The following is a 24,963-nucleotide window of genomic DNA, read 5'->3' as shown; positions in this document are numbered from 1 at the left end:
TCGCTTGCCCGCGCGCCCACGCACGCGCGCGACCCAGGGCAAGGCCCATCGCGCGATTTGCAGCGCTATCGCAGGCGCGACTCCAAACGCGAGGCTGCAGGACATTGCGCAGCCAGGTCATCGTCGTCGTCGTCGTCGTGTGTGTGTGTGTGTGTGTGTGTGTGTAACCCCTCCCCCCCCCGCAAGCGCAGAACAGCGCGCTCGTCGGAGAAAGGGAGGTTTCCGGCTAGGTCCAAGGACTTCTTTTTCAGTTTCTTTACAGGCGAACCCTCATTTGGTAACTCCTCCTAGGGATCGAACGATTCCCTTCCCTCCAGAGGGAGTTTCTGACAGCGCGACTGTCAGTCAGCAGCCTTGGTTTGGGACCATCGTCAGAGCTCTCGTGCAGGCTTTTAAGCCTGTTTTCTCTGAGCTTGGTCACAAATTATTGGCGGCTTCTTCTCCCCTGATGAGGAAGAGAGGAGTATCTACCATGGTAACTTCTCCAAGGGCGAAGCTGACTCCTCGGAAATCCTTGAGGAAGGCCCCTCTCCCCCTCAGACTTTCTCTCCCTCCCCTGTGGACGAGGATTTCCTGCCCTCTGGGGAGTCAGGTGAGGCGGGTCGTTCCCCCATCGCACCAATGCGGGAAACCTCACCTCGTCCCGAGAAGTCTTCTCGGGTAGGGGTTGAGAAGAGCCTTCCACCATCACTGTTGGAGTCCTGTATCCCTCCCAGGAGGGAATCGAAGGACTCTATGACTCTGCCGAAGTCTTCATCAAGGATTAGACCAGAGCCAGCCGAACCCTCAGAGAACGTCCACGAGTCCCCTCAGGAAGAGCCTCTGGGGATAGGAGACTTTGCTGCTAGCCCTTCTGGAGGAGAGCTGCAGGAATCAGAACATGCATTCTGGCAGGTTCTGATCCTTATGAGGAATCTAAATGGGTTTACCGATCCAGAGATTCCCCCTTGTGAGGGAGGGCAAGGACACGGTCTTGGACCGAGTCTTCGGTACTCAAAAACCCTCGAGGGCCAGTGCCCTGGTCGCAGGGGGTTAAGAGTGCCAGAGACAAGGTCGAAGGCCAGCTCTCCGAGCTTGCCTCCTCCAGCCGATCCAGCACCGGTAACAAACTCCTCCCTCCTCCTTGTGTCCATTAGAGGAGGTACTTCGAGATCTTGGAGGAGACTTGTTTAGCTCTTCCTTTACACCACTCTCTGGACGAGCTTTCTGGGGGAGTCCCTCTAGAGAGACTCTCCAACCGGCATGTCTCGTATTCGGCAACGGAGATCCTGAGCCAGGAGAAGGTGGCGAAGTGTGCCATGCAGGCAACTTCGTGGCTGGACATCTGGCTTGGGTCTCAGGGCATCCTGTTACGATCGAGTTTCTAGCCCACCAGGTCTCGAGCTTGTGGGCTAATACCATCTTGAAACGTCGAGATGCGGTGTCTGAGAGATTCCACCAGAAGGTCCCCAGTACCGACATTCAGGCTCAGACATTCTTCCGTCTTGGGTAAGAACTTGTTTGAGCCTAAGGACGTGGAGCAGGCATCTGAGAGGTGGAGGAAGTCCAACCAGGACTCCCTTTTACATAGGGCCCTAACATCGAGGCCCTACAAACCCCCAGCGACCCAGCAATCACGTCCTACCAAGAGTACGAAAAAGGCAGTTGCAGCAAAGACAAAGGTGTCTAAGCCCTTTCCTGTCAAGGACAAGAAAGGCCAAAAGTCCTCCAGTGGAGGAAAGAATCCCAGAGGGAGCGACCGAGGCCGCAAATGCTAGGATTGGCAGTCCCCCTGCTTTTCCACCAGTGGGGGAATGCCTACAAAGTTGCGCGAGAAGGTGAGCGGCAACTTAGGGCTGATTCCTGGACGATTTCCGTAATCAGTCAGGGATATTGCGTCCTGTTCACGACATCTCTACCTCCCCTGACAGCGGATCCAGTGTCATTGAGCTCCCTTGCCATGGGATCGGCAAGGGGGCAAGCCCTTAGGGCAGAAGTCGAGATCATGTTGAAGAAGGACGCTCTCCAAGAGTAGCTGACGGGTCCCCAGGCTTCTTCAGTCGACTCTTTCTTGTAAAGAAGGCGTCTGGAGGCTGGAGACCGGTCATCGACCTCTCAGCGCTGAACAGGTTTGTCAAGCAGACCCCGTTCAGCATGGAGACGGCGGACACGGTCAGACTTGCAGTGGGACCGCAAGACTTCATGTGCACAATGGACTTGAAGGACGCATACTTCCAGATCCCAGTCCATCCGTCTTCGAGGAAGTACTTGAGATTCTGCCTAGACAACAAGGTTTACCAGTTCAAGGTGCTGTGTTTCGGTCTCTCCACAGCACCGCAGGTGTTCACCAGAGTGTTCACCCTAATATCGTCGTGGGCTCACAGGGTCGGCATCCGTCTCCTCCGTTACCTGGACGACTGTCTGATCCTAGCAGACTCGGAGGCAGCCCGTCTTCAACACCGAGACAAACTTCTGGGACTTTGCCAAGATCTAGGGATCATGGTAAATCTCGAGAAGTCTTCTCTGCTGCCCACTCAAAGACTGGTTTATCTAGGCATGATCATAGACACTAATCTCCACAAAGCCTTCCCATCAGATGACAGGATAGCAAGGCTGAGGAGGGTCGTGAGTCCTTTCCTCAGACGAGAAGAGCTTCCAGCCCAATCGTGGTTACGTCTCCTCGGTCACCTTTCATCCCTGGCCCGTCTAGTTCCCAATCGTCGCCTCAGAAAGAGATCTCTCCAGTGGTGACTCAGATCCCGGTGGAATCAAGGACACGATTCCCCGGACATCATGATCCCTATGGGTTCTGCGGAACAGACGGACCTTCAGTGGTGGGTGGCAGACGAGAACCTTCGAAAGGGAGTGGATCTTCTCGTCCTCCCCCCGGATTTGATGCTGTTTTCGTACGCCTCAAAGAAAGGGTGGGGGGCCCACGTTCTGAACCACAGGACCTCAGGCCTGTGGTCAGAATCAGAAAAGTGCCTTCATATAAACCTGCTAGAAATGTAGGCCATATTCCTGGCCCTTCAACAGTTCCAACAGTACCTGGCGGGCCACTCTGTGGTGGTGATGAGGGACAACACCACAGTAGTGGCTTATATCAACAAGCAGGGAGGTACCTTTTTAGAACAGCTATCCCATCTTGCAGTAGAGATATACTGAGATGGACCGAAGTCCACTCGATCCCACTTTCGGCTCACTTCATTCCAGGCAAGAGGAATGTGCTCGCCGACAGTCTGAGCAGACCGACGCAGATAGTGAGTACCGAGTGGTCTTTGGATCATCAAGTAGCCAACAAAGTCCTGACTTTGTGGGGTTCCCCGACTGTGGATCTGTTCGCTACAGCGCTGAACTTCAAGCTCCCGCTCCGCTGTACCGCTCCCCAGTCGCGGATCCCAAGGCACTCTGGCAAGATGCCTTACAACAATGGTGGGACAACATCGACATGTACGCCTTTCCCCCGTTCTGTCTGATGAGGAGGGTGCTCAACAAGCCCAGAATATCGGTCAATCTCTCGATGACCCTGATAGCTCCGCTATGGCATCACGCGGAGTGGTTTCCGGACCTTCTGCAACGCCTAACGGAGCTTCCGAGAGACCCTCTTAATGAGAGAATGCCTTGATGAAGTCATTGAGCTTCAGCATGGCATTTCATTCCCGTGCTGAATCTTGGTGACGGGCAAGAGGGCTCTCGAACTTCGGGAAATTGCTCCCCCAGTTCGAATCTAAATTTCTCTCTTTCATCTTTTTCTTCTGCTTAATATTACTTCGACCTTCTCCTAATTTTATCAAATTTCCTTTCTTTCATCTTGCTGTCCTATCTCTATGATTATTATTTTTCTTAGTTATATATATATATATGTAGATGTATGCATATATATATATTTATTTATTTTATTTGTTCATTTATTTTTTTATCTATTTTTTTTCTATTTTATTTAAATGGCGTGGATATTTCCACATTCGTTATTACTGCCTGCTTAGATGAATGGGAGAAGGGATCACGGTTGGGAGGTATTCGCATTCAAAGCTATATATGAGAGTATTGGATGATCTCAGCCATCCCAAAGATGGTTTGGACCTTTTTGGCGGAACTACTCTCAAGGGTTGGGTCATCGGAATCCAGGGGGATCCAATCCTTGAGGTGGGACTCTTGGCTTTTGGCCGGAAGCCCATCATTACAGATATGGGGAGGATGATTCCATATTACTTTGGTCTCAGTCCTAACAGGCGGGTTTAGCTTACACCTGTGCCTCTATATCTGTTTTGATGCTATCCTTCGGGTAGGGTATGGAGTGGACCATCGGGGAAATATACTCTCATTGTGCCGATAGTGGCGAGTGCAAATTTCCTTTCCAACGTATGATACTTTCTTATAATTCTCAAGCAGGTACCCCAACAAAACAACAAAAAAACCTGAAAATCCCTCCCTTAAATATGGACCCTTCAAATACTGACTCCCCATCCCCTGGATTTGCTGACTCCCCCCCGGCACTGTTGACGACTTCTGCTACTGAAATTAAGGAAAACTCTGTTGACGACCTTCGAACTAAAAAGGACCACTCTACTGATGTTAAAAAATCTAGCAATTTGGGTAACACAGGGAAACTACGATTCCTTCATGTTTCCCAAATCCCATTAGAGACAAATTATGATGATATATATAGAGCATTTGAGTGCTATGGATTGATAAAGGAAATACGGATGCGACTTGGAGATGAAAAATGGGACTCTTGGATATCTTTTGAAAGTCATGATGAAGCGTTTAATGCCATAAGTAATATTAGTAGTATCAAAATTAACGAATTGAACATCATGGGAGCTCTTTGTGATAAGGTCCCAAAGGAATTGGATGTGTACAAACCTGCTGATTGGTTTGAAAAAGATAGAAATGTACCCATGCCTTCACAGAGAAAACCCAAACCACCTATGTGGCTCTTAGCTGAACCTAAAGGGATAATAGGGAATTATTTTAAGATATGTAAGTTTATCCAAAAAAAAGTAGGAACCATAGCACCTGGAGATATATCTCGTTTTGGGAAGAACAGTTATCTCATCCATGCCAAATCTTCGACTCAGTCTGCAATACTGTCTAACTTACAGACAGGCAGTGATGAAATTACATTGGAAATGAAACCTCATCTAAATTTTAGTTATGGAAGGGGAGTGGTCTTTAATAAGGACCTATACGAATTTACAGAGGAGGAGATACTTTCTATGTGTCCATTAAATGTATGGAAAGTGCATAAGGTTCCTGGAACTTCAATGATTATACTTACTTTCCAGGATGCTGATGTACCTTTCCATATTTTTATTGAAAATGAAAGGATTAAAGTTCGACCTTTCAAACAAAAGCCCCTGCAATGTTTTAATTGTTTTAAATTTGGACACCCATCCAAAGTTTGCAAAAATGGAAAAATGTGTGGTATTTGCTCCAAAACTTATCATGGAGAATGTACACTTGAGGCCAGGTGTTCAAATTGCAATTTGAATCATAAATCAACTGATAGGATATGCGAACTGTATAAGTTGGAGGAAGCTGCCCTAAACAAATCAAGTTTAGAACACATAAGTGTGGGACATGCAAAAAGAATGTTGAATAAATCAACCAGCTATGCAAAGGCCTTAAAATCAAAGGTAAATTTACCACAGGAGACAGCAACCCCACCTAGCACTGCCAGTAATTCTAAGAAAAGAAATACAACCTCTGATGATAAAGTACTGCATGACAAAGTAATCGTATTGCCTTCTGAGGCTTTGCCACAGCGTATTAAAAATGGGTCATTGCCCATTTCTGTACAGCCTTCGTCCCCCATTACTAACATTAGTACTAACCTCTCCCAGGCCATGTCCTTGCCTGATTTGATGGAGATGCCACCTGACACTAAGTTACCAGGTGCACCTGTATTGGGGAAGGTGCAAAAACCTGGTAGCTCAAAACCTACTAATCGGAAAAGAGAGAGACCTCCATCTCTCTCACCCCCTTCCATAAGAAATATCAAAATTACGACGTCAAATAAATATGATGATTTGTCTGTTGATATTTCTGATCTGGAAGTCAATTTAAATAAATCGGAAATTCAAGTGGAGGTCCACCAACCTCCTCAACAATCAGATCAAAAAGACAAAAAGAAAATCATAAATTCTAAACCCAATCTATCAAGACCTTCTTTAATAAAACCACCTAAAAATAGTGTTAGATCAAAAACTGCTAATGGGAAGACTCCATCCAAGGGGTCTACCAAATTATAAACCATAGTTTTTTCCTCCATTTTGCAATGGAATTGTCAGGGTTTAAGGGCCAAATATGAAGAACTTAAGCTCCTTATTCATGAGCATTCCCCCATAATTATTTGTCTACAGGAGAGCAAACTTGATCATAATACCCCATGTCCTCGCGAATACATTAGTTATAGGACACCATATGATCACCAAGTGGGGAGCCATGGCGGAAGTCTCATATACGTTCGTCGAGATGTTCCCCAAGTTTCTCTGTCTATTCGTACACCTCTGCAGGCAGTGGTTGTACAGATCGACATAGGGCGAAAATATACAATTTGTTCTCTGTACTTGCCTCCAAATGATAACATTTTGTATGACAACTTAGTGGAGGTGATTCAACAACTCCCTCAACCTTTTCTTTTACTTGGAGATTTGAATGGTAGACATCCTTTGTGGGGTGATGTTTTAGCAAACACGAGGGGAAATATCATATCATCAATTGTGGAAAATGAAGATGTGGGACTCCTTAATACAGGAGAGCCCACACACTTTCATGTCCAGACAGGTACCTTGTCATGTATTGACCTAGCAATCGTAAGCTCTAATTGCCTAATAGACTTCGATTGGAGAACATTAGATGATTGGCATACTAGTGATCACGCACCAATCATTATAAACACCAACAATGGTCCACCTTTACAGGGATCGCCACGATGGAATCTTGACAAGGCGGACTGGGGTAAATTTCGTGAGCTAAGCGAAATTGAGGGGGATGCAGGACAAGTTGAAAATATCGATGATGCCATAGACTTACTGAATGGAACTCTCCATACAGCAGGAGTCAATTCAATTCCAAAAACAACAGGGTTATTCAAACGACGACCAGTCCCGTGGTGGTCTTCAGAACTAACTGCCCTGCACAGAGCCACAAGAAGATCTTTAACACGATTGCGTAGACGCAGAACTGATGAGAATTTAATTATGTACAAGAAATGTAGAGCACAGTTCCGTCGTGCCATGAAAGAAGCAAGGCGCCAGTCATGGATGTCTTTTGTTTCCTCCATTAACAGTAGAACACCACCATCTTCTGTGTGGAGGAAAGTAAAAAAGATAGCTGGCAAATTCACCCCCAACCCACCACCAGTGTTGAAGGTGAATGGCCAGTATGTAACTGAAGCAAAGGAAGTTAGCAATGCCCTGGCTAATCATTTTTCAAATGTATCCAGCAAGTGTGAAGGAGCCCCTGGTCACCAGTATAGGAGCGCTGAAGAAAAGAAAATTTTAAATTTTGCAACAAGAAGGGAAGAGTCGTATAATTCTCCTTTCACTGAAAGAGAATTTGATTCCGCACTTGCTCATTGCAACTATACAGCCCCTGGACCCGATGGAATTCCATATGCAATGATTAAACATGTACATTTTAATACAAAGCTATTTATTTTAAGTATTATTAATAGAATATGGCATGATCATAGTTACCCAAGTGTTTGGGAACTAGCCATTATTTTAGCCTTTTTAAAACCCGGTAAAGACAAGTTTTTAGCAGCAAACTATCGTCCTATTGCATTGACATCTTGTTTATGTAAAATCATGGAGAAGATGGTCAATGCAAGGCTGATATGGTACCTTGAAAAGAAAGGTATTTTATCACCGATTCAATGTGGATTCCGAAAAATGCACTCAACGACTGATGTGTTGATACGACTAGAGTCTTCTATTTGTGAAGCCTTTGCTTCCAAACAGCACCATGTTACAGTATTTTTTGACCTTGAAAAGGCATATGATACCACATGGAGATATGGTATACTTAAAACCATTCATGAATTGGGATTGAGAGGAGAGCTGCCACTATTTATTCAGGCATTTCTTTCACGTAGAGTTTTTCAAGTGAGAGTGGGGGAAACACTATCTGAGAGTAAGTGCCAGGAAGAAGGAGTTCCTCAGGGTAGTGTGCTGAGTGTAACCCTTTTTGCACTAGCAATTAATGGGATATCCAAAGCCATTCCCCAGGATGTTCTCTCAACATTATTTGTGGATGATCTCTCAATATCATTTGCTGGCACTAGAATGGCAATGGTTGAGAGAAAAATCCAACACTCTATTGATAAAATTATCCAGTGGGCTGACATGAATGGATTTAAGTTCTCGACAAGTAAAACTACCGTTGTCCATTTTTGTCGTATCCGGGGAGTACATCCAGACCCGGATATATACATTAAAGGTCAACGGATACCATGTGCAAGAGAAGCTAAATTTTTAGGTTTGATATTTGATTGTAGGCTGACATGGGTTTCTCACTTAAAAGCATTAAAAGCTAAATGTGTTGAAGCTCTGAATATCTTAAAAGTATTGTCCCATACATCGTGGGGGGTAGACCGCAATACTATTTTAAAATTATACAAGGCCTTGATTTTTTCCAAAATTAGTTATGGTTGTGAGGTATATTCTTCAGCCACCCCAAGCCGGTTAAAAATATTAGACTCGATACATCATGCAGGTATTAGATTGTCTACTGGAGCTTTTAAAACCTCGCCTATCCCAAGTCTCCTTGTTGATGCTGGAGAGTTACCTCTAGACCTATACCGAATGTCTTCCATTCTTCGGTATTGGTTTAGATTGCAAAGACTCCCTAACTCTCTCGCCTTTCAGACTGCAAGCCTTGTAAGACACGCATCATACTTTGAGTTGCACCCAAAATCTCCTCAACCTTATGGCTTTCGGGTGAAACGATTATTAAATAGTCTGGATTTAATTAGAAATAAGGTACTTCCATTCAAGGTATCACCAACGCCTCCATGGAAGTTACCAGAGATATCTTTTTGTAAATATTTTATTGGAGATAAGAAGAATATGTCAGACCTAGAAGCCAGGTCTCTTTTTAATGAACATGTTAGAGAACATAGAGGATCAACTTTTATCTATACTGATGGCTCCAAATCTGATGCTGGCGTTGGATTTGGAGTACATAGTAATGGTTTTAATTGTAGAGGTGCACTTCCTCTGACCGCTTCCATATTTACTGCCGAACTGTATGGCATATTAACCGCTATTGAGAAAATAGCGTTGGAGAAGGAGGGTAATTTTACAATTTTTAGTGATGCAAGGAGTGTCCTTCAAGCTATGGAAGTTTTTAATTCTAATAACCCTTTAGTTTTAAAGATTTTAGAATGGCTTTTCATAATTGGACGGAGAGGTATAACAGTTCAATTTTGTTGGGTTCCAGCACATGTAGGTGTGTCTGGGAATGAGAAGGCAGATTCACTGGCTAAGGAGGCTGCATCAGAGTTGCTGCCAAGAAGGTATCCCATTCCCTGTGATGATTTCTTACCTGACATCAAGAAATTGGTTTGCAATAAATGGCAACAGCAATGGGATAGTCAAGATGGCAATAAAATGCGAGAGATAACAAATGACATATCTCCTTGGAGGTATAATATGATGCCCCGAAAATGGGAGACGTCTCTTTGTCGTCTCCGTATTGGTCACACTCGGTTTACACACGAGTTTTTGCTGAAGGGCCAACACCAACCATATTGTGACGACTGTGTAGTACCTCTAACAGTAAGGCATTTGTTGACCGAATGCCCCAATTATAACAACTTGCGGAATAGATATTTGTTTGAGGCTCGAGGTGAGGGTGGCAGGTTCATCCTTGCCAAGATTCTTGGAAATGATGTGTCCTACCATGCAAGTGGCATTTTTAGATTTATTTCAGAAGCAGGTCTTCTGAAAAATATTTAACTTTTATTACATTCAACTTTTATGATTTTAATTGAATACTCTTTTATTTTTTATTTTATTTTATCTTTTATTTTTGTATACATAAATTAAATGTTACCGGTGTCAATGACCTCAGATGTCAGGATGCCTGAAAACTTTGAATCAATCAAAAAAATCTTCCGAGAGAACTCCCTCCACGACACGAGCTACTCAAACAACCACACGCCAACATCTTGCACAAAGCCGTGGCTTCGCTTTGACTTCACGCCTGGAGACTATCCAGCATTTCCTCACTGAGAGAGGATTTTTGCAACAAGTTGCGAACAAGATGTCTGGACACCTGCGAAGGTCATCCGCAGGGGTCTACCAGGCAAAGTGGCGAGTCTTCTGTGGTTGGTGTCGTGGAAGGGGTATCTCTCCCCTCGATGCCACTATTCCAGCAATAGCGGAGTTCTCCGTGTATTTGTGGGAAGAAATGCACCTTTCAGTTTCGGCAGTGAAAGGCTATCGCTCAGCCTTAAGTCTAGCCTTCAGGCTCAAAGAAGTGGACATTTCTTCCTCGCTGGAACTTTCCATACTCATACGGAGTTATGAACTTACCTGCCCTCAGTTCGAAGTGAGACTTCCTCCATGGAACGTGGTTTGAGTTATCAGGTCTCTTAAAAGACCTTCCTACGAACCATTACGCCAGGCTTCAGATCGCCACCTTACTTGGAAGACGGTGTTCCTGCTAGCTTTGGCCTCGGCCAAGCGAGTCAGCGAACTTCATGGTCTCTCGTATGACATCGCCCATTCAAGGGGATGGTGGGAGGTAACGTTCAGATTCGTCCCTGAGCTTGTTGCTAAGACTCAGAATCCGGGAGTGCCGGACCCTCGGTTCGACTCTTTCAGGATTTTGAGTCTTCGTTCTGTAACAGATGACCCAGACCATCTCCTACTGTGCCCAGTAAGGAGTCTGAGGCTATATCTCAAGAGAACGGCTGCAGTTCATCCCAAGGTGCAAGCTTTGTTTGTGAGCACTGGGAGAACAAAGAGGAGGGTCACCAAGAATACCATCTCATCATGGATTCGTAGGGTAATCCATCTGTCCCTGAATCCTGACCCTCCTCCGTCAAGTCGCCCTAGAGCACGTGATGTCAGGGGCGTAGCTACGTCCCTGGCCTTCAAGAAGAACTATTGAGTGACGCAGGTTCTACAAGCAGGGGTGTGGAAACGTCAGACGACCTTCACAGCCCACTACCTGCAAGACGTGACACACAGGAGACTCGATACGTTCTCTATCGGCCCTGCGGTGTCTGCACAACAGCTGGTTTAAAACCTCAGGCTCCTTAATGGACAAGTAGCAGAAGGTTGAGGGCATTGTTACCCGGTCTTAGTCTGCATGAATGAAAAGGTTTGTCTGGCCCTTATTCTTTTCTTCATCCTCCCCTCTCTTGGGGAAAGCAACATCCTGGGTTCTCTGCACAGATGACCTCGAACCACTGCAGCTAAACCAGGCTTCCTTGTGTTCCTAGTATTAAGTTAATACTGTCACGTACCCATACCCTGACGAGGTGGTATTGGGAGAGTAATAGCCTAAAGTTCCATCTAAAGAACTTCAGGTCAACTTCCTAGGACGTGTCACACTTCTTACCTTCACACACAGCTTTTGTAAGCCACAGCACTTACCCAGCAAGATGCTAGCGAGATGCAGGGACTCCTTACTATTGAGTACTGACACACTCAGGTTCTGAGTCCCCGGGCAAAGCCAAAAGCCAGTACTGGCCGGGACTTACCACCCTTCCTATGGGGTGAGTCACCCATATTAAATAGCGTGGTTTGTATTTCAGTTACGGAACAAATGATAAATTTGTAGGTAATTTGTATTTTTCCTAACTATACAAACCTTAGCTATTCAATCAAACTTGCCTGCCAGCCCTATCCACTGTGAAGTCCTACCTCTAAGCAAAGTGAACTCAATTACAGGTGTGTGTGAGGGGGGGGGGGGGGGGGTTGTAGCAAGCTACCCTCCCTACCCCCCGCTAACTAGCGGTGGGGTAGTAAACCCTCTTTAAAATTCTAATGGCTCGTCATTTCAGCTACGCCGAAAGTAATTACCCATATTAAATAGCTAAGGTTTGTATAGTTAGGAAAAATACAAATTACCTACAAAATTGTCATATTGGACAAGTAGCAGAAGGTAGAGAGCATTGTTACCCGGTTTTAGTCTGCATGAATGAAAAGGTTTGACTGGCCCTTATTCTTTTCTTCATTCTCTCCTCTCTTGGGGAAAGCAGCGTCCTGGGTTATCTGCATAGCTGACCTCAAACCACTGTAGGTAAACCATGCTCCCTTGTGTCCTTAGTATTAAGATTAATACTGTTGCATCCCCATACCCTGACGAGGTGGTATTGAGAAAGTCCTAGTGCACAGTTTTTCCTTCTAAAGAACTTGGAATAACTTTACCAGGACAGTTACACTTCTACATACCTCAACACACAGCTTGTGTAGGCCGCGAACCTTGTGTAGAAAGGTTTTAGCGAGGCGCAGGGACTCCTTATTTCTTGAGTGCTGATACACTCAGATAAGGAGCCCCCGGGTAAAAGCCAAAAGTCAGATTGGCTGGGACGTCCACCCTTCCTAATGGGTGAGTCACCCCTATTAAATTGAGTGGTTTCCAGTTACGTAACAAATGGCAAATTTGTAGATAATTTGTATTTTTTCTAACTATACGAACCTTAGCTATTTAAGCAAACTTACCCGCCAGCCCTATCCCCTTTGAAGTCCTACCTCCAAGCAAAGTGAGCTCAATCACAGGTGTCAGAGGGGGAGCGGTAGCAAGCTACCCTCTCTACCCCCCGCTAACTAGCGGTGGGGGTAGTTAACCCTCGTAATAATTAATGGCTCGCCATTTCGGCTACGCCAAAAGTAATACCCCTATTAAATAGCTAAGGTTTGTATAGTTAGGAAAAATACAAATTACCTACGAATTTGTCGTTTGTCCGTTGATGTTTCTGATCAACCAGAAGACAATTTGAATAAATCAGAAATTCAAGTTGAGGTCCACCATCCCCCACAACAATTAGATCTAAAAGACAAAAATAAAAACACAAATGCAAAACCCAATCTTTCATGACCCTCTTCAATAAAACCATCGGGAAATATTGTCAGATCAAAAATTGTTAATGGGAAGGCTTCATCCAAGGAGTCTTCCAAACATGGTTTTTCCTCCATTTTGTAATGGAATTGTTAGGGGCCAAATTTTAAGAACTTGAGCTCCTCCTTCATGAGCACTCTCCCAAAATGATTTGTCTACAGGAGAGCAAACGTAATGATAATACAGTACTCCTTGTTGGCGCGAATACATAAGATACAGGACACTATATGATCAATGGGGAGGGAGCCATGGCGGAAGTCTCATATACGTTCGTCGAGATGTTCCCCAACTATCTTTATCTATTCGTACACCTCTGCCGGCAAAGGTTGTACAGATTGATATAGGAAGAAAATACACCATTTGTTCCCTTTACTTGTCTCCAAATCACAACATCTCGTATGAAAATTTAGTAGAGGTGATTCAACAACTCCCTCAACCTTTTCTTTTATTTGGAGATTTGAATGTAAACATCCTTTATGGGGCGATGTTGTAGCAAACACCAGGGGCAATATTGAATCATCAATTGTAGAAAATGAGGATGTCGGATCCCTTAATACAGGAGAGCCCACACACTTTCATATTCAGACAGGTACTCTGTAATGCATCGACCTTTCAATTGCAAGCTCTAACTGCCTTCTCGATTTTGATTGGATGACATTAGATGATTAGCATACTAGTGGTCATGCATCAATCATTACAACACCAACAATGGTCCCCCTTTACAAAGATCGCCACGATGGAATATTGACAAGATGTACTAGATTAAAGTTCATGAGCTAAGTGAAATTGAGGGGAGTGCAGAACAGTTTGAAAGTGTTGATGATGCCATAGACTTACTGAATGGAACTCTTCATACAGCACGAGTCCGTTCAATTCCCAAAACAACAGGGTTATTCAAATGACAACCAGTCCCCTGGTGGTCTTCAGAACTAATTGCCCTGCACAGAGCCATGAGAAGGTCCTTGAATTGATTGCGCAGACGCAACACTAAGGAAAATTTAATAATATACAAGAAATGTAGAGCACAGTTTCATCATGCCATGAAAGAAGCAAGGCGCCAATCTTCGGATGTCTTTTTTTTTCTTCCATTAACAGTAGAACACCCCCATCTTCTGTATGGAGGAAAGTAAAAAAAAATAGCTGGCAAATTCACCCCTAACCCACCACTAGTGCTGAAGGTGAATGGTCAGTATGAGACTAAAGAAAATGAGGTTAGCAATGCCCTGGCTGATCATTTCTCAAATGTATCATGCAAGTGTGAAGCAGCTCCTGGTCATCAGTAAGGGAGCATTGAGGAAAAGAAAATTTTAAATTTTACAACAGGAAAGGAAAAGTCATACAATTTTCCATTTACTGAAAGAGAATTTGAGTCCACACTTGCTACTTGTAACGATACAGCCCCTGGACCCGATGGAATTCCATATGCAATGATTAAACATGTACTTGTAACCCTTTTACCCCCAGGCTCTTTGGAAATTTCCAACCCTTAACCCCCAAGGGGTTATTTTTTCCCCAGCACATTTTGCAGTATATTTTTTTTTAAATTGCTCTAACAGCCTTAATTTTTGTCCTAGAGAGGTCAGGTTGGTCTCATTCTCTTGGAAAATGCCTGAATTTTTTCAAAAAATTATCAAAAATATGAAAAATAAAATTTTTATAGCTTTTTTTTGCAAGGACGTACCGGTACGTCCATGGCGGTAAAGGGATGAGTTTTGTGAAACGTACCAGTACGTCCTTTGGGGGTAAAAGGGTTAATACAAAGTCATTTGTTTTAAGCATTATTAATAGAATATGGCATGATCATAGTTATCTAAGTGTTTGGGAAGTAGCCATGATTTTAGCCTTTTTAAACCAAAGTAAGGATAAGTTTTTAGCAGCAAACTATCGACCAATTGCATTGACATCTTGTTTATGTAATATTATGGAGAAGATGGTCAATGCAGGACTGTTACGGTACCTTGAAAAGAAGGGTATTCTATCACCTATTCAGTGTGGATTTAGAAAAATTACACTCGACTGATGTATTGATACGACTTGAGTCCTCTATTTGTGAAGCCTTTGCTCCCAAACAACACCATGTAACAGTTTTTTGACCTTTGAAAGGCAATAGATACTACATGGAGATATGGTATACTTAAAACCCATTTATAATTTGGGATTACAAGGAAAGCTACCATTGTTCATTCAATCATTTCTTTCGCAGTGTTTTCAAGTGAGAGTGGGGGAAGCTCTATCTAAGAGGAAATGTCAGGAAGAAGGAGTTCCCCAGGGTAGTGTGCTAAGTGCAACCCTATTTGCACTAGCAATTAATGGGATATTCTCAGTCATTCCCCAAGATATTCTCTCAACACTATTTGTGGATGATCTCTCCATATCATTTGCTGGAGCTAGAATGGCAATGGTTAAGAGAAAACTACAACCCTCAATTGACAAAATTATCCAGTGGGCCAATATGAATAGATTTAAGTTTTTGACAAGTAAAACTGTTGTTTTCCATTTCTGTCGTATTTGGATATACACGATATATATATAACAATATAGCCCCTTGACCCGATGGAATTCCATATGCAATGATTAAACATGTACCTTTTAATACAAATTTATTTATTTTAAGCATTATTAAGAGAATATGGCATGATCATAGTTATCCAAGTGTTTGGGAACTAGCCATTATTTTAGCCTTTTTAAAACCCAGTAAGAACAAGATTTTAGCAAAAAATTATCGACCAATTGCATTGACATCTTGTTTATGTAAAATCCTTGAGAAGATGGTCAATGTAAGACTGATGTGGTACCTGGAAAAGAAGGGTATTTTATCACCTATCCAGTGTGGATTTAGAAAAATCCACTCGACGATTCGTGTTGATACGACTTGAGTAGTCTATTTGTGAGGCCTTTGCTTCCAAACAGCACCATGTGACTGTCTTTTTTTACTTTGAAAAGGCATATGATACTACATGGAGATATGGTATACTTAAAACCATTCATAATTTGGGATTACGAGGAGAGCTGCCGTTGTTCATTCAATCTCTATCTGAGAGGAAATGTCGGGAAGGAGGAGTTCCCTAGGGTAGTGTGCTAAGTGCAACCCTATTTGCACTATCCATTAATGGGATATCCTCTGTCATTCCTCAAGATGTTCTCTCAGCACTATTTGTTGATGATTTCTCCATATTTGTTGGAGCTAGAATGGTAATGGTTGAGAATAAACTACATCTCTCAATTGACAAAGTTATTCAGTGGGCTGATATGAATGGGTTTAAGTTTTCAACAAGCAAAACTGTTGTCCATTTCTGTCGTATTCGGGGAATACATCCAGACCCTGATATCTATATTAAAGGTCAACGGATACCATGTGTATGTGAAGATTAATTTTTTAGGGTTGATATTTGACTGTAGGCTTACATGAGTTTCTCACTTGAAATCATTAAAAGCTAAATGTCTTGAGGCTCTGAATCTTTTACTGTATTGTCCCATACATCAGGGTGGGGGGGGGGGGGGAAGACTGCAGTAGTACTATTTTAATTTTATACAAGTCCCTGATTTTTTCACAAATTATTTACGAGTGTGAAATATACTCCTCAGCCACCGCAAGCCAATTAAAGATATTAGATTCAATGCATAATGCTGGTATTGATTATCCACTGGAGCGTTTAGAACTTCGCCTATCACAAATCTCCTTGTTAATGCTGGAAAATTACCTTTAGACCTTTACCGAAAGTCTTCTATTGTTCGGTATTAGTTCAAGTTGCAAAGACTTCCTAATTCCTTTACCTATCAGACTGCAAGCCTTGTGAAGCACACATCTTACTTTGAGTTGCACCCCAAATCTCCGCAACTTTATGGTTTTCGGGTTAAACAATTAATACACAGTCATGATATAATTAGAAGTAGGGTGCTTCCATTTAAGGTATCATCAACTCCTCTATGGAAATTAACGGAGGTATCTTTTTGTAAATATTTTATTGGAACGTGTTGCTGAACATAAGGGATCCAAATCTAATGCTGGCATTGGATTTGGAGTACATAGTATTGGTTTTGATTGTAGAGGTGCACTTCCTGTAAGAGCTTCCATATTTACTGCCGAACTGTATGGCATACTAACTGCTATTGAGAAAATAGCATTGGAGGAGGGTAATTTTACCATTTTTAGCGACGCAAGGAGTGTCCTCCAAGGTTTAGAAGTTTTTAATTCTTGTAACCCTTGAGTTTTAAAGATTTTTGAATGGCTTTTTATTATTGGACTGAGAGGTATAATGGTTCAATTTTGTTGGGGTCTAGCACATGTAGGTGTGTCTGGAAATGAGAAGGCAGATTTACTGGTGAAGAATGCTGCATCCGAGTTGCTACCAAGAAGATATCCCATTTCCTGTAATGATTTCCCACCTAACAACAAGAAATTGTTTAATAATAATTGGCAACAGCATTGGGATAGTCTAGATGGCATTTAAGTTAAATGAGAGAAGTAACAAATGTCATATCACCTTGGACGTATAACATGATGGCCTGAAAGTGGGAGACGTTTCTTTGTCGTTTCCTTATTGGTCACACTCGGTTGACACACAAGTCTCTGCTGAAGGGCCAAAACCAACCGTATTGCGACTACTGTTAAGTACCTTTAACAGTAAGGCATTTGTTGACCGAATGCCCCAATTATAATAACTTAAGAAATAGATATCTGTTTGAGGGTCGAGGTGAGGATGGTAGGTTCATCCTTGCCTAGATTCTTGGACATGTGTCCTACTATGCGAGCGGCATTTTTAGATTTATTTCAGAAGCAGGTCTTCTGAAAACTATTTAACTTTTATAATGACATCTTAATTTTTATGGTTTTAATTGAATATTCTTTTAGTTTGTATATACTGTACAGGTATAATAAATGATATTGGCGTCAAAGACCCTAGATGTCAGGATGCCAGAAAACTTTAAATCAATCGATCAATCAATCTGTAGTTTAAAGTACCCCAAAACCTAGACTACAGATAAGTCTTGGATATTAATTAATTATGGGAAATTAAATGGCCTACTTTATTCCTTTACTAGCTACCCACCACCACTAGTGTTTGAGTCAGCAATATGAACATCAGGGGAGGTTTGGGGAAATACATGGATTATTGAGAATAAATTTATTTTTAGGGGGTAACATTGACATATCAAGCTTTCAGAGATGAAAGAAATAACTGTCTATTTCCATATTTATTACGGTTTCACTGTTATTTTGCATGGTACTAGAATTTGCATGAGTATTTATCTTAAAAACAGTTCACTTCGTACATCTAACTTGCAATCTTTTACTATTATGGGCTCTTAGCTTTACTACTTGGGCTTTGGCCCTTAACAGCATATATTCATCCATATATTTTATGTTGCATAAAAATCATTTCAGATGTAACTTGTACAAAAGTGATTTGCGGACAAAACCAAATAGCAGTGATTTTTGTCTGGTCATAAAAAGGACCACCCTTAAAAGACTATCAGTCTTCTGATGTTAATATTGGCCAGGATTTCTGGCATTTTTCTTGAATGAAAGGAATGTTTTCAAGAACACTACTCATTTTTGAAGTTGTACAATTTATTAAGTATACACAATCTTTGTAAAAATATCCTCTTAAAATCATCATAGAATTTTAAATTTTATGCATATCGTTGTATATGGGTAAAATTTTATAACACAGTATCTACAAATGTTTACAATATTAATTAAGTGTGCTTAAGTCAGTTATTTCTCATGCCATATTCTTTTCAAGATTCACATCTCCATTGCTTTAAATATTTCACAAATAGCAATTCTTATATGACAGAAATGTCTTGTAAAATATTTCTGAGAATGATATGTTAACTGTTCATGTATCACACCATAATCAAAATCAATTACACAATGAAATGCAAAGTCACTTCACAATGTGCATCTATTAATGACAATAGATTAATACACACTCAGATCAAACATCCACAAAAGTCGTTCTGAAGCACTTATAAGAAAAATATAACATTTTCAAAGAGAATTTAACCGGCAGCACTGTTTTCACTGTACTATGTCATAGCTTCTCTTGTCAGAATAAGCATAATATAGTATGCAGCATTTGCACTTATAATCGACACTGTTCTGGTGATAAATCTGTTTTCTGCGAAATCTACTATTGAGCATGGCACCATTTTCAAGTGGTTTCACAAAACTATTATGTTAACTGTACATATAATTTAATAAATCAAATTTTATATTTACACAAGACTTTCTCTTTTCAGTCCATTCAAAGTTAATTTGTTAGAAGTTATTCGCGAATTGGGACGTAAAATACCTATAACTCTTGATAAAATTGTTGGTGAAGGTTTGCTTGGCGGCTCTGTAAAGGGAGGACTATTTTCACCATCATATATAATTCTACCACCATGCTCTACTTCAGGTTCTCTTTTTAACATGGGATAACTTTCACCTTCATTATGACTACCAAGAGCATCTTCATCATTATTTGCACTTGGACAGAAATTAACACCACGTTGTCTGTCATCTAGAAGCATGGGTTCTGACGATGATGGCGAAGCTGCGTCAGGACTGCGCAATAATGGAACTTCTAAGCGTAATTCTGTTTGAGGCAACTGGTCAAGACTTCTACTTTGATGTACAATATTAGAAATACTATCTTTTGGTGGACAAAGTAGGCTGGTTCGAGGATTATGGTCAATACTACCAGTATGTAAATTAGAACTAAGGCGCCGACGGTGAAGGGAAATGTCAGAACGCAGAGAATCCCTAGGCAGAGGTGACCCATCACGGGTAAAATGAGAAGGGCCAAAACTAGTTTCTCCTACATCCTCCATACTCCTGTAAGTACACACAAAGCAGTTAATTTTTCACATTAGTGATAGCTTGTTCAATAAAGATGCAAACATTACAAATGAAATTCATATAGTCATACCTCATTCTATGTTGTTACTGCACACGAGATTTGCAACTCAATATGAAAATCGACCTACCACGAATTAAACCTTACAAAAACAATGCCTAAACAATCTGTAAACCTTAGAAAGTGATCGTTGTTAACTTTAATACAAAAAAACAGTTTGAAGTTTGGTTTGATCGTCTAATAAATCTAAAAAAAATTTTCTTGCTCAGTGTTTGAAACTTTTTTTCTACTATTTTTTTGGTATTTCTTAAAAAGAAAAAAAAAAAGAAAAAAAATAACCTAACATGGGGTATATTTGCACTTCAAAATTTGCAGGCTAAACTGACTACTTTAGGTAACAGCTTGTTTTATATAGCAGAAGAATCTGAGATAATTACAGTACTGGCACTAAAAAAAAAAAATATTTTACAAAAAGTATGAAACCTTTTCAATTTATAGTTCACTCTTTTAGTAGCAAGGGCATATTTTTTAGGGAATATAGATACAGCAACAAGTTTTGTCTGAAATCTATTATTTTGTCTCAGAATGAGAGTCTTTAACAGTTCATGGCCTCAACCATCTTGAATTTAAAGTAGCAAATCAGTGATGCAGTAATATTATCAAAAGGTTAGCCATTCAAAATTACATACAATATGTCACAAAGATGGAGAAACTTATACTGAAATCCATACTGTTTACTCTCAACAAAAAAAAATTACAGTAGTCAAGGAGACACTTTCCTTTTCCTGTATTTATAGATTATATGTGTACACAAAGGGAAGAGTAGGGGAGAATAGTAGTTGGCGAACAAAGTTCACCCTAAAAATTTATATCTATAAGTTTGTTCTGAAAGCTTATTCCTTGTCTGCTACTCTGAGCATCCCAATAAATTCAAGAATGCAAGCATAAATGCATATGCTTCCAATCTTAAATAATAATAAAACATGACATTAACAATGTTTAAAAATGGTCGAAAGACTAGTTAGTAAAACCCATACCCTTCAAAATTTTCCTTAAATTCATTCTATAATAGTAAAACATACCATATCTGCTTTTCCTTTTCTTATTATAAATCAGAAACAAAGACTTCTTTTTTTACACTGAACACAACCATAATCTAACTAGTGAACACAAGTTTGATTCTACACAAAGCATGGTCTTTATACATAAACATTTATTCAAGCTATTGAAAGAACTACCAGTTGCCAACTAGTCAAAGGGTTTTAGAATTATTCTGACCTCCCAATACATTTACAAACATTGTTGTAGAATAGAAAAATATCGTTATCGAATATACGAGAATAGAATTAAATGACTCGAGTATTTTCGTATAAAATACCACATATTTATTGTCTTCATAGAAGTTGGTAGGAAAGAACTTACAAAACAAAGGTAGTTCTAAATGGAATTCAGACCTCAACTTAATTTTGGATAGTCTATTTTACATCAGTTTTATTATTACTCTTTTAATAAGTTATTATTATTATTACTAGCTAAGCTACAACCCTAGTTGGAAAAGCAAGTTGCTATAAGCCCAAGGGCTCCAACAGGGAAAAATATCCCAGTGAGGAAAGGAAATAAATAAATGATGAGAAAAAAATTAACAATAAATCATTCTAAAACCAGTAACAAAATCAAGACAAGATATGTCATATATAAACTATAAAAAGACTTATGTCAGCCTGTTCAACATAAAAACATTTGCTGCAACTTTGAACTTTTGAAGTTTTACTGATTTAACTACTGGATTAGGAAGATCATTCCACAACTTAGCCACAGCTGGAATAAAACTTCTAGAATGCTGTGTAGTATTATCTATTTAAGAAAAGGTTTAATTGTAGTGTGTAAGGTTTTAACCCTAGTGTGTGTAATAATAGTTTACTACTAAACGTTTCAATACAAAGCATAACATTACAAATGAATTTTTAATTTTCTCTGGTATATTTAGCAGTATTATAACTTAGAAATGGTGCTTTAAGGAGAATTTCACGGAGCGACACAGGTTGAGCCCAGAAATACAGTTTATTATTTCTATACTCGCTTGATTTAGACTGGGTCCTAATATCACACCACTTGCGGAAGTAAGAGCTCATGATCAATCACTCTATACAGTCAGCCCTTGATATTCATGGGTTTTATCTTTGCGAATTCAGCCATTCGCAATACATAGAACCGTATAACCTATCAAATTAAAATTCCCCCATTTGCAATTTTGTGATAAGTGCCCTTGCAAGCTGACTTTTTCAAACCAATCACGCTCCTTCGCACCCAGCCTTCTTCCCCCTCCCTCCCTCTCCTTCTTTCCCCCTCCCTTCTCTTGCCTCTCCCTCTCCACATAGCATAACAGCCCAAACCATCTCCATCTACCCCTCATCATAATCTCATCCACATATGGCATTCAAGTACGGTAATCTCATAGTTTTATTTCTAATCCTGTCCTGCCATTTAACTCCCAACATCCTTCTGAGAGCTTTGTTCTCAAATCTACTAAATCTATTGGAGATTGCTTCATTGTCATTGACTCGTGTCCATACAGTAACATCAGTCTCACCAACGTGATATGTAGTCTGATTTTTATATGTAACTTCAGGCAATTTGATTTCCAAATTTCATTTAACCTAGCCATTGTCGGATTTGCTTTTTTCTATCTTTCACTAAACTTTAGATTTAAAGACCCTGTATTGGAGATCACAGTTCCTAAATACTTAAATGATTCTACCTCATTAATCCTTTCTTCTTCCATTGCATACTCTGTCTATTAACTTGAACATAAATAGAAGAAAGACAGAGTGAAGACATTATACAGAACAAAATTTCCAAATAAAAAATTCTGAAAATGATTTCGTTTTGATCATGATTTGCCAGTGATATAAGCTAAGTGACTGGAAAGTTTTAAAAACAAATCTAATTGTTTTTATACCTGGTATAAGAAATCTATCTTGAAAAGACATAAGAAGGTCATGTCTGCTATGAAGAAGTTTGTAATGAAAAGCAAATTGTCCTACCAAAATTTCAATACCTTCTCAAAGAACGTTTGTTCCTATACTAACAAACATTCCGTTATTTATGGATATTCTTTCAGCGGCAACCATGCCTAACCTCTTGAGCGGGTAGGCTGGGGGGGGGGGGGGTACCTAGCTGCCTCTATATATACTCTCACAGCGGTGAAATACGTCACTTTTTCTTTTGGCTCAGTAGTGATTGGACGTGTCCACTCTCCTCATGACTATCATTGGACTTTTTGATTTTTGCTGTCTCTTTACAGGTGTGCGTGTCTTGTCTTCTGCGATTGCCTTCACCATTCAATCAATGCGAGCAGGGTTCGCCCTCTGTAGAGTGTAGGGATTGGTCTGCCTTCCAGTGGGAGAAGTTTGGACGACGTAAGAAAAAGAAGACTAAGTGCTATCGTTCTTCTTCTCGCACCCCCAAATCTTTGGGAGAAGTTTGGACGACGTAAGAAAAAGAAGACTAAGCGCTATTGTTCTTCTTCTCGCACCCCCAAATCTCTCTCAAAAGCTCCTTCTCGTGCTCGCTCTCATGAGGGACATTCGAGTAGGAGCGCAGATTGATTAACTCCTTTGCAACCCCGGGATACGGGGGGGGGGGTTGTTGCTTCCCCTAGAGGAGCAACTTCTCCTCCAGCCACTGGCAAGCCTCTCTCCCTTTGAGATCTGCTGTAGGTGTGGTCGTCCTTAAGGATTTCGGGAACCCCATCAAAGGAGGAGCTGCTGCGCCTTCTTCAGTGTGGTGCCACGGAGTATCCTTCTCCGGAGCTGTCGACATCTCATGCTCTAGATCTGTGCAAGGTCCATCTGTCGCCTTCCCCTAGCCCTTCCATGCGTGAACGACGTGATCATTCCCGTTCGCTTCTCCTACGACCCCCTTGTGATGATGAACTCTCACTCCATCCTGGAACCTCGACGTCCCTTAACCCTCAATCTATTCTCCCAGAAACCTTCAGGTTGCAGGTGACGATCTTCCGGGACTCAGCACGCCTACCACCAGAAGCCCTAAAGGACGAGCATCGCCATCGCCTTGACCTTCTGGACCTTCTTTCCCTTATCGCCGTTTGCGATAATTGGAAAATCGTTTGGATCGTCGGTCATCACGATTCAAGAGTTCTATGCCTAGAAGATGCTCGTGCTCTAGAGCTTCGCGCTCACGAGACTAGATTTCAACACTTTCCTTGAAGGCATTCCTTTTCACGAGGACGAGTCGTGTGATCGCGTTCTTCACAATCCCAAGCAAAGTCTAGACCTAGGTCCAGACGCTCAGGTTCTAGATCGTCACGCTCTAGGTCACGCAGACGGTACTCGCACTCACGAGGACGACGCTCACATCCACGAGGGTGGCGGTCTTGCTCGCGACACCGATACTCATGTTCGCGAGATAGACACTCGCGGCGTTCACGCTATCCTTGAACGAGAACTAGACGCTCCCATTCATGAACAGCGTGTTCGCGATCAAGGTCTAGATGTTCCTCAACTAGAGGTAGAGATAAGCGTATGCGCATTCCTTCAGCGTGTATCCCCTCAACCAGACCTTCCCAACGACCTCGGACCGAATCTGATGATGAAAACGACCGCTCCTCAGACAGGCGTCCAGATAAACCCTCAGTGCCTTTCACGACGTGGGGAGTTTTTAGTGAAGCGCTCACCAACGCGACGCTTGGAAACGCGTCCCGCTGTGACGCGTTCTCCAACTAGAGTAGTTCTCTACTCAGGGGCCTCCTCTGCCAATTCTGTCAGGCATAGGTACTCCCCTGGGGCAGCAAGAAGGCATTAGACCTTCCTCTTCCTCAGTGGCTCCTAGTGCTGCTGTTGTGAGCACCTCTGCTTGTGAATCGCGTCCATTGACGCGTTAAGTTCACGAGTTTGCACGTGAATCTCGCGATTTCCTGACCAAAAAGGCGAATTTCACGAGTAAATGTATCGGAATTGCGAGCAAGTGCTGATCCAACACCTTCGTCTCGCCCTTCTGCGTCTTCCACCTCGAGCGGAAGACAGACATCCTTGCCAGA

General features: G+C 41.7%; 1 protein-coding gene across 4 annotated transcripts in view; it reads right to left on the bottom strand.

The window, feature by feature from the left end:
* Positions 1 to 18,613: 18,613 nt before the first annotated feature.
* The window catches only part of LOC137635001 (receptor-type guanylate cyclase Gyc76C-like), a 236,639-nt gene continuing 230,289 nt past the window's right edge, over positions 18,614 to 24,963 (bottom strand). For all 4 annotated transcript variants that reach the window (XM_068367603.1, XM_068367605.1, XM_068367606.1 and 1 more), the window contains one exon: positions 18,614 to 19,882. In XM_068367603.1, coding sequence (XP_068223704.1) covers positions 19,282 to 19,882 — 601 coding nt within the window. In that variant the 3' untranslated portion in view covers positions 18,614 to 19,281. The remainder of the gene's footprint in view (positions 19,883 to 24,963) is intronic.

This window comes from Palaemon carinicauda, chromosome 45, assembly GCF_036898095.1.
Source record: "Palaemon carinicauda isolate YSFRI2023 chromosome 45, ASM3689809v2, whole genome shotgun sequence".
Classification (NCBI taxonomy): Eukaryota; Metazoa; Arthropoda; class Malacostraca; order Decapoda; family Palaemonidae; genus Palaemon; species Palaemon carinicauda.
The sequence above is the reverse complement of the archived record's forward strand: the minus strand, read 5'-3'. Positions and strand labels throughout refer to the sequence as shown.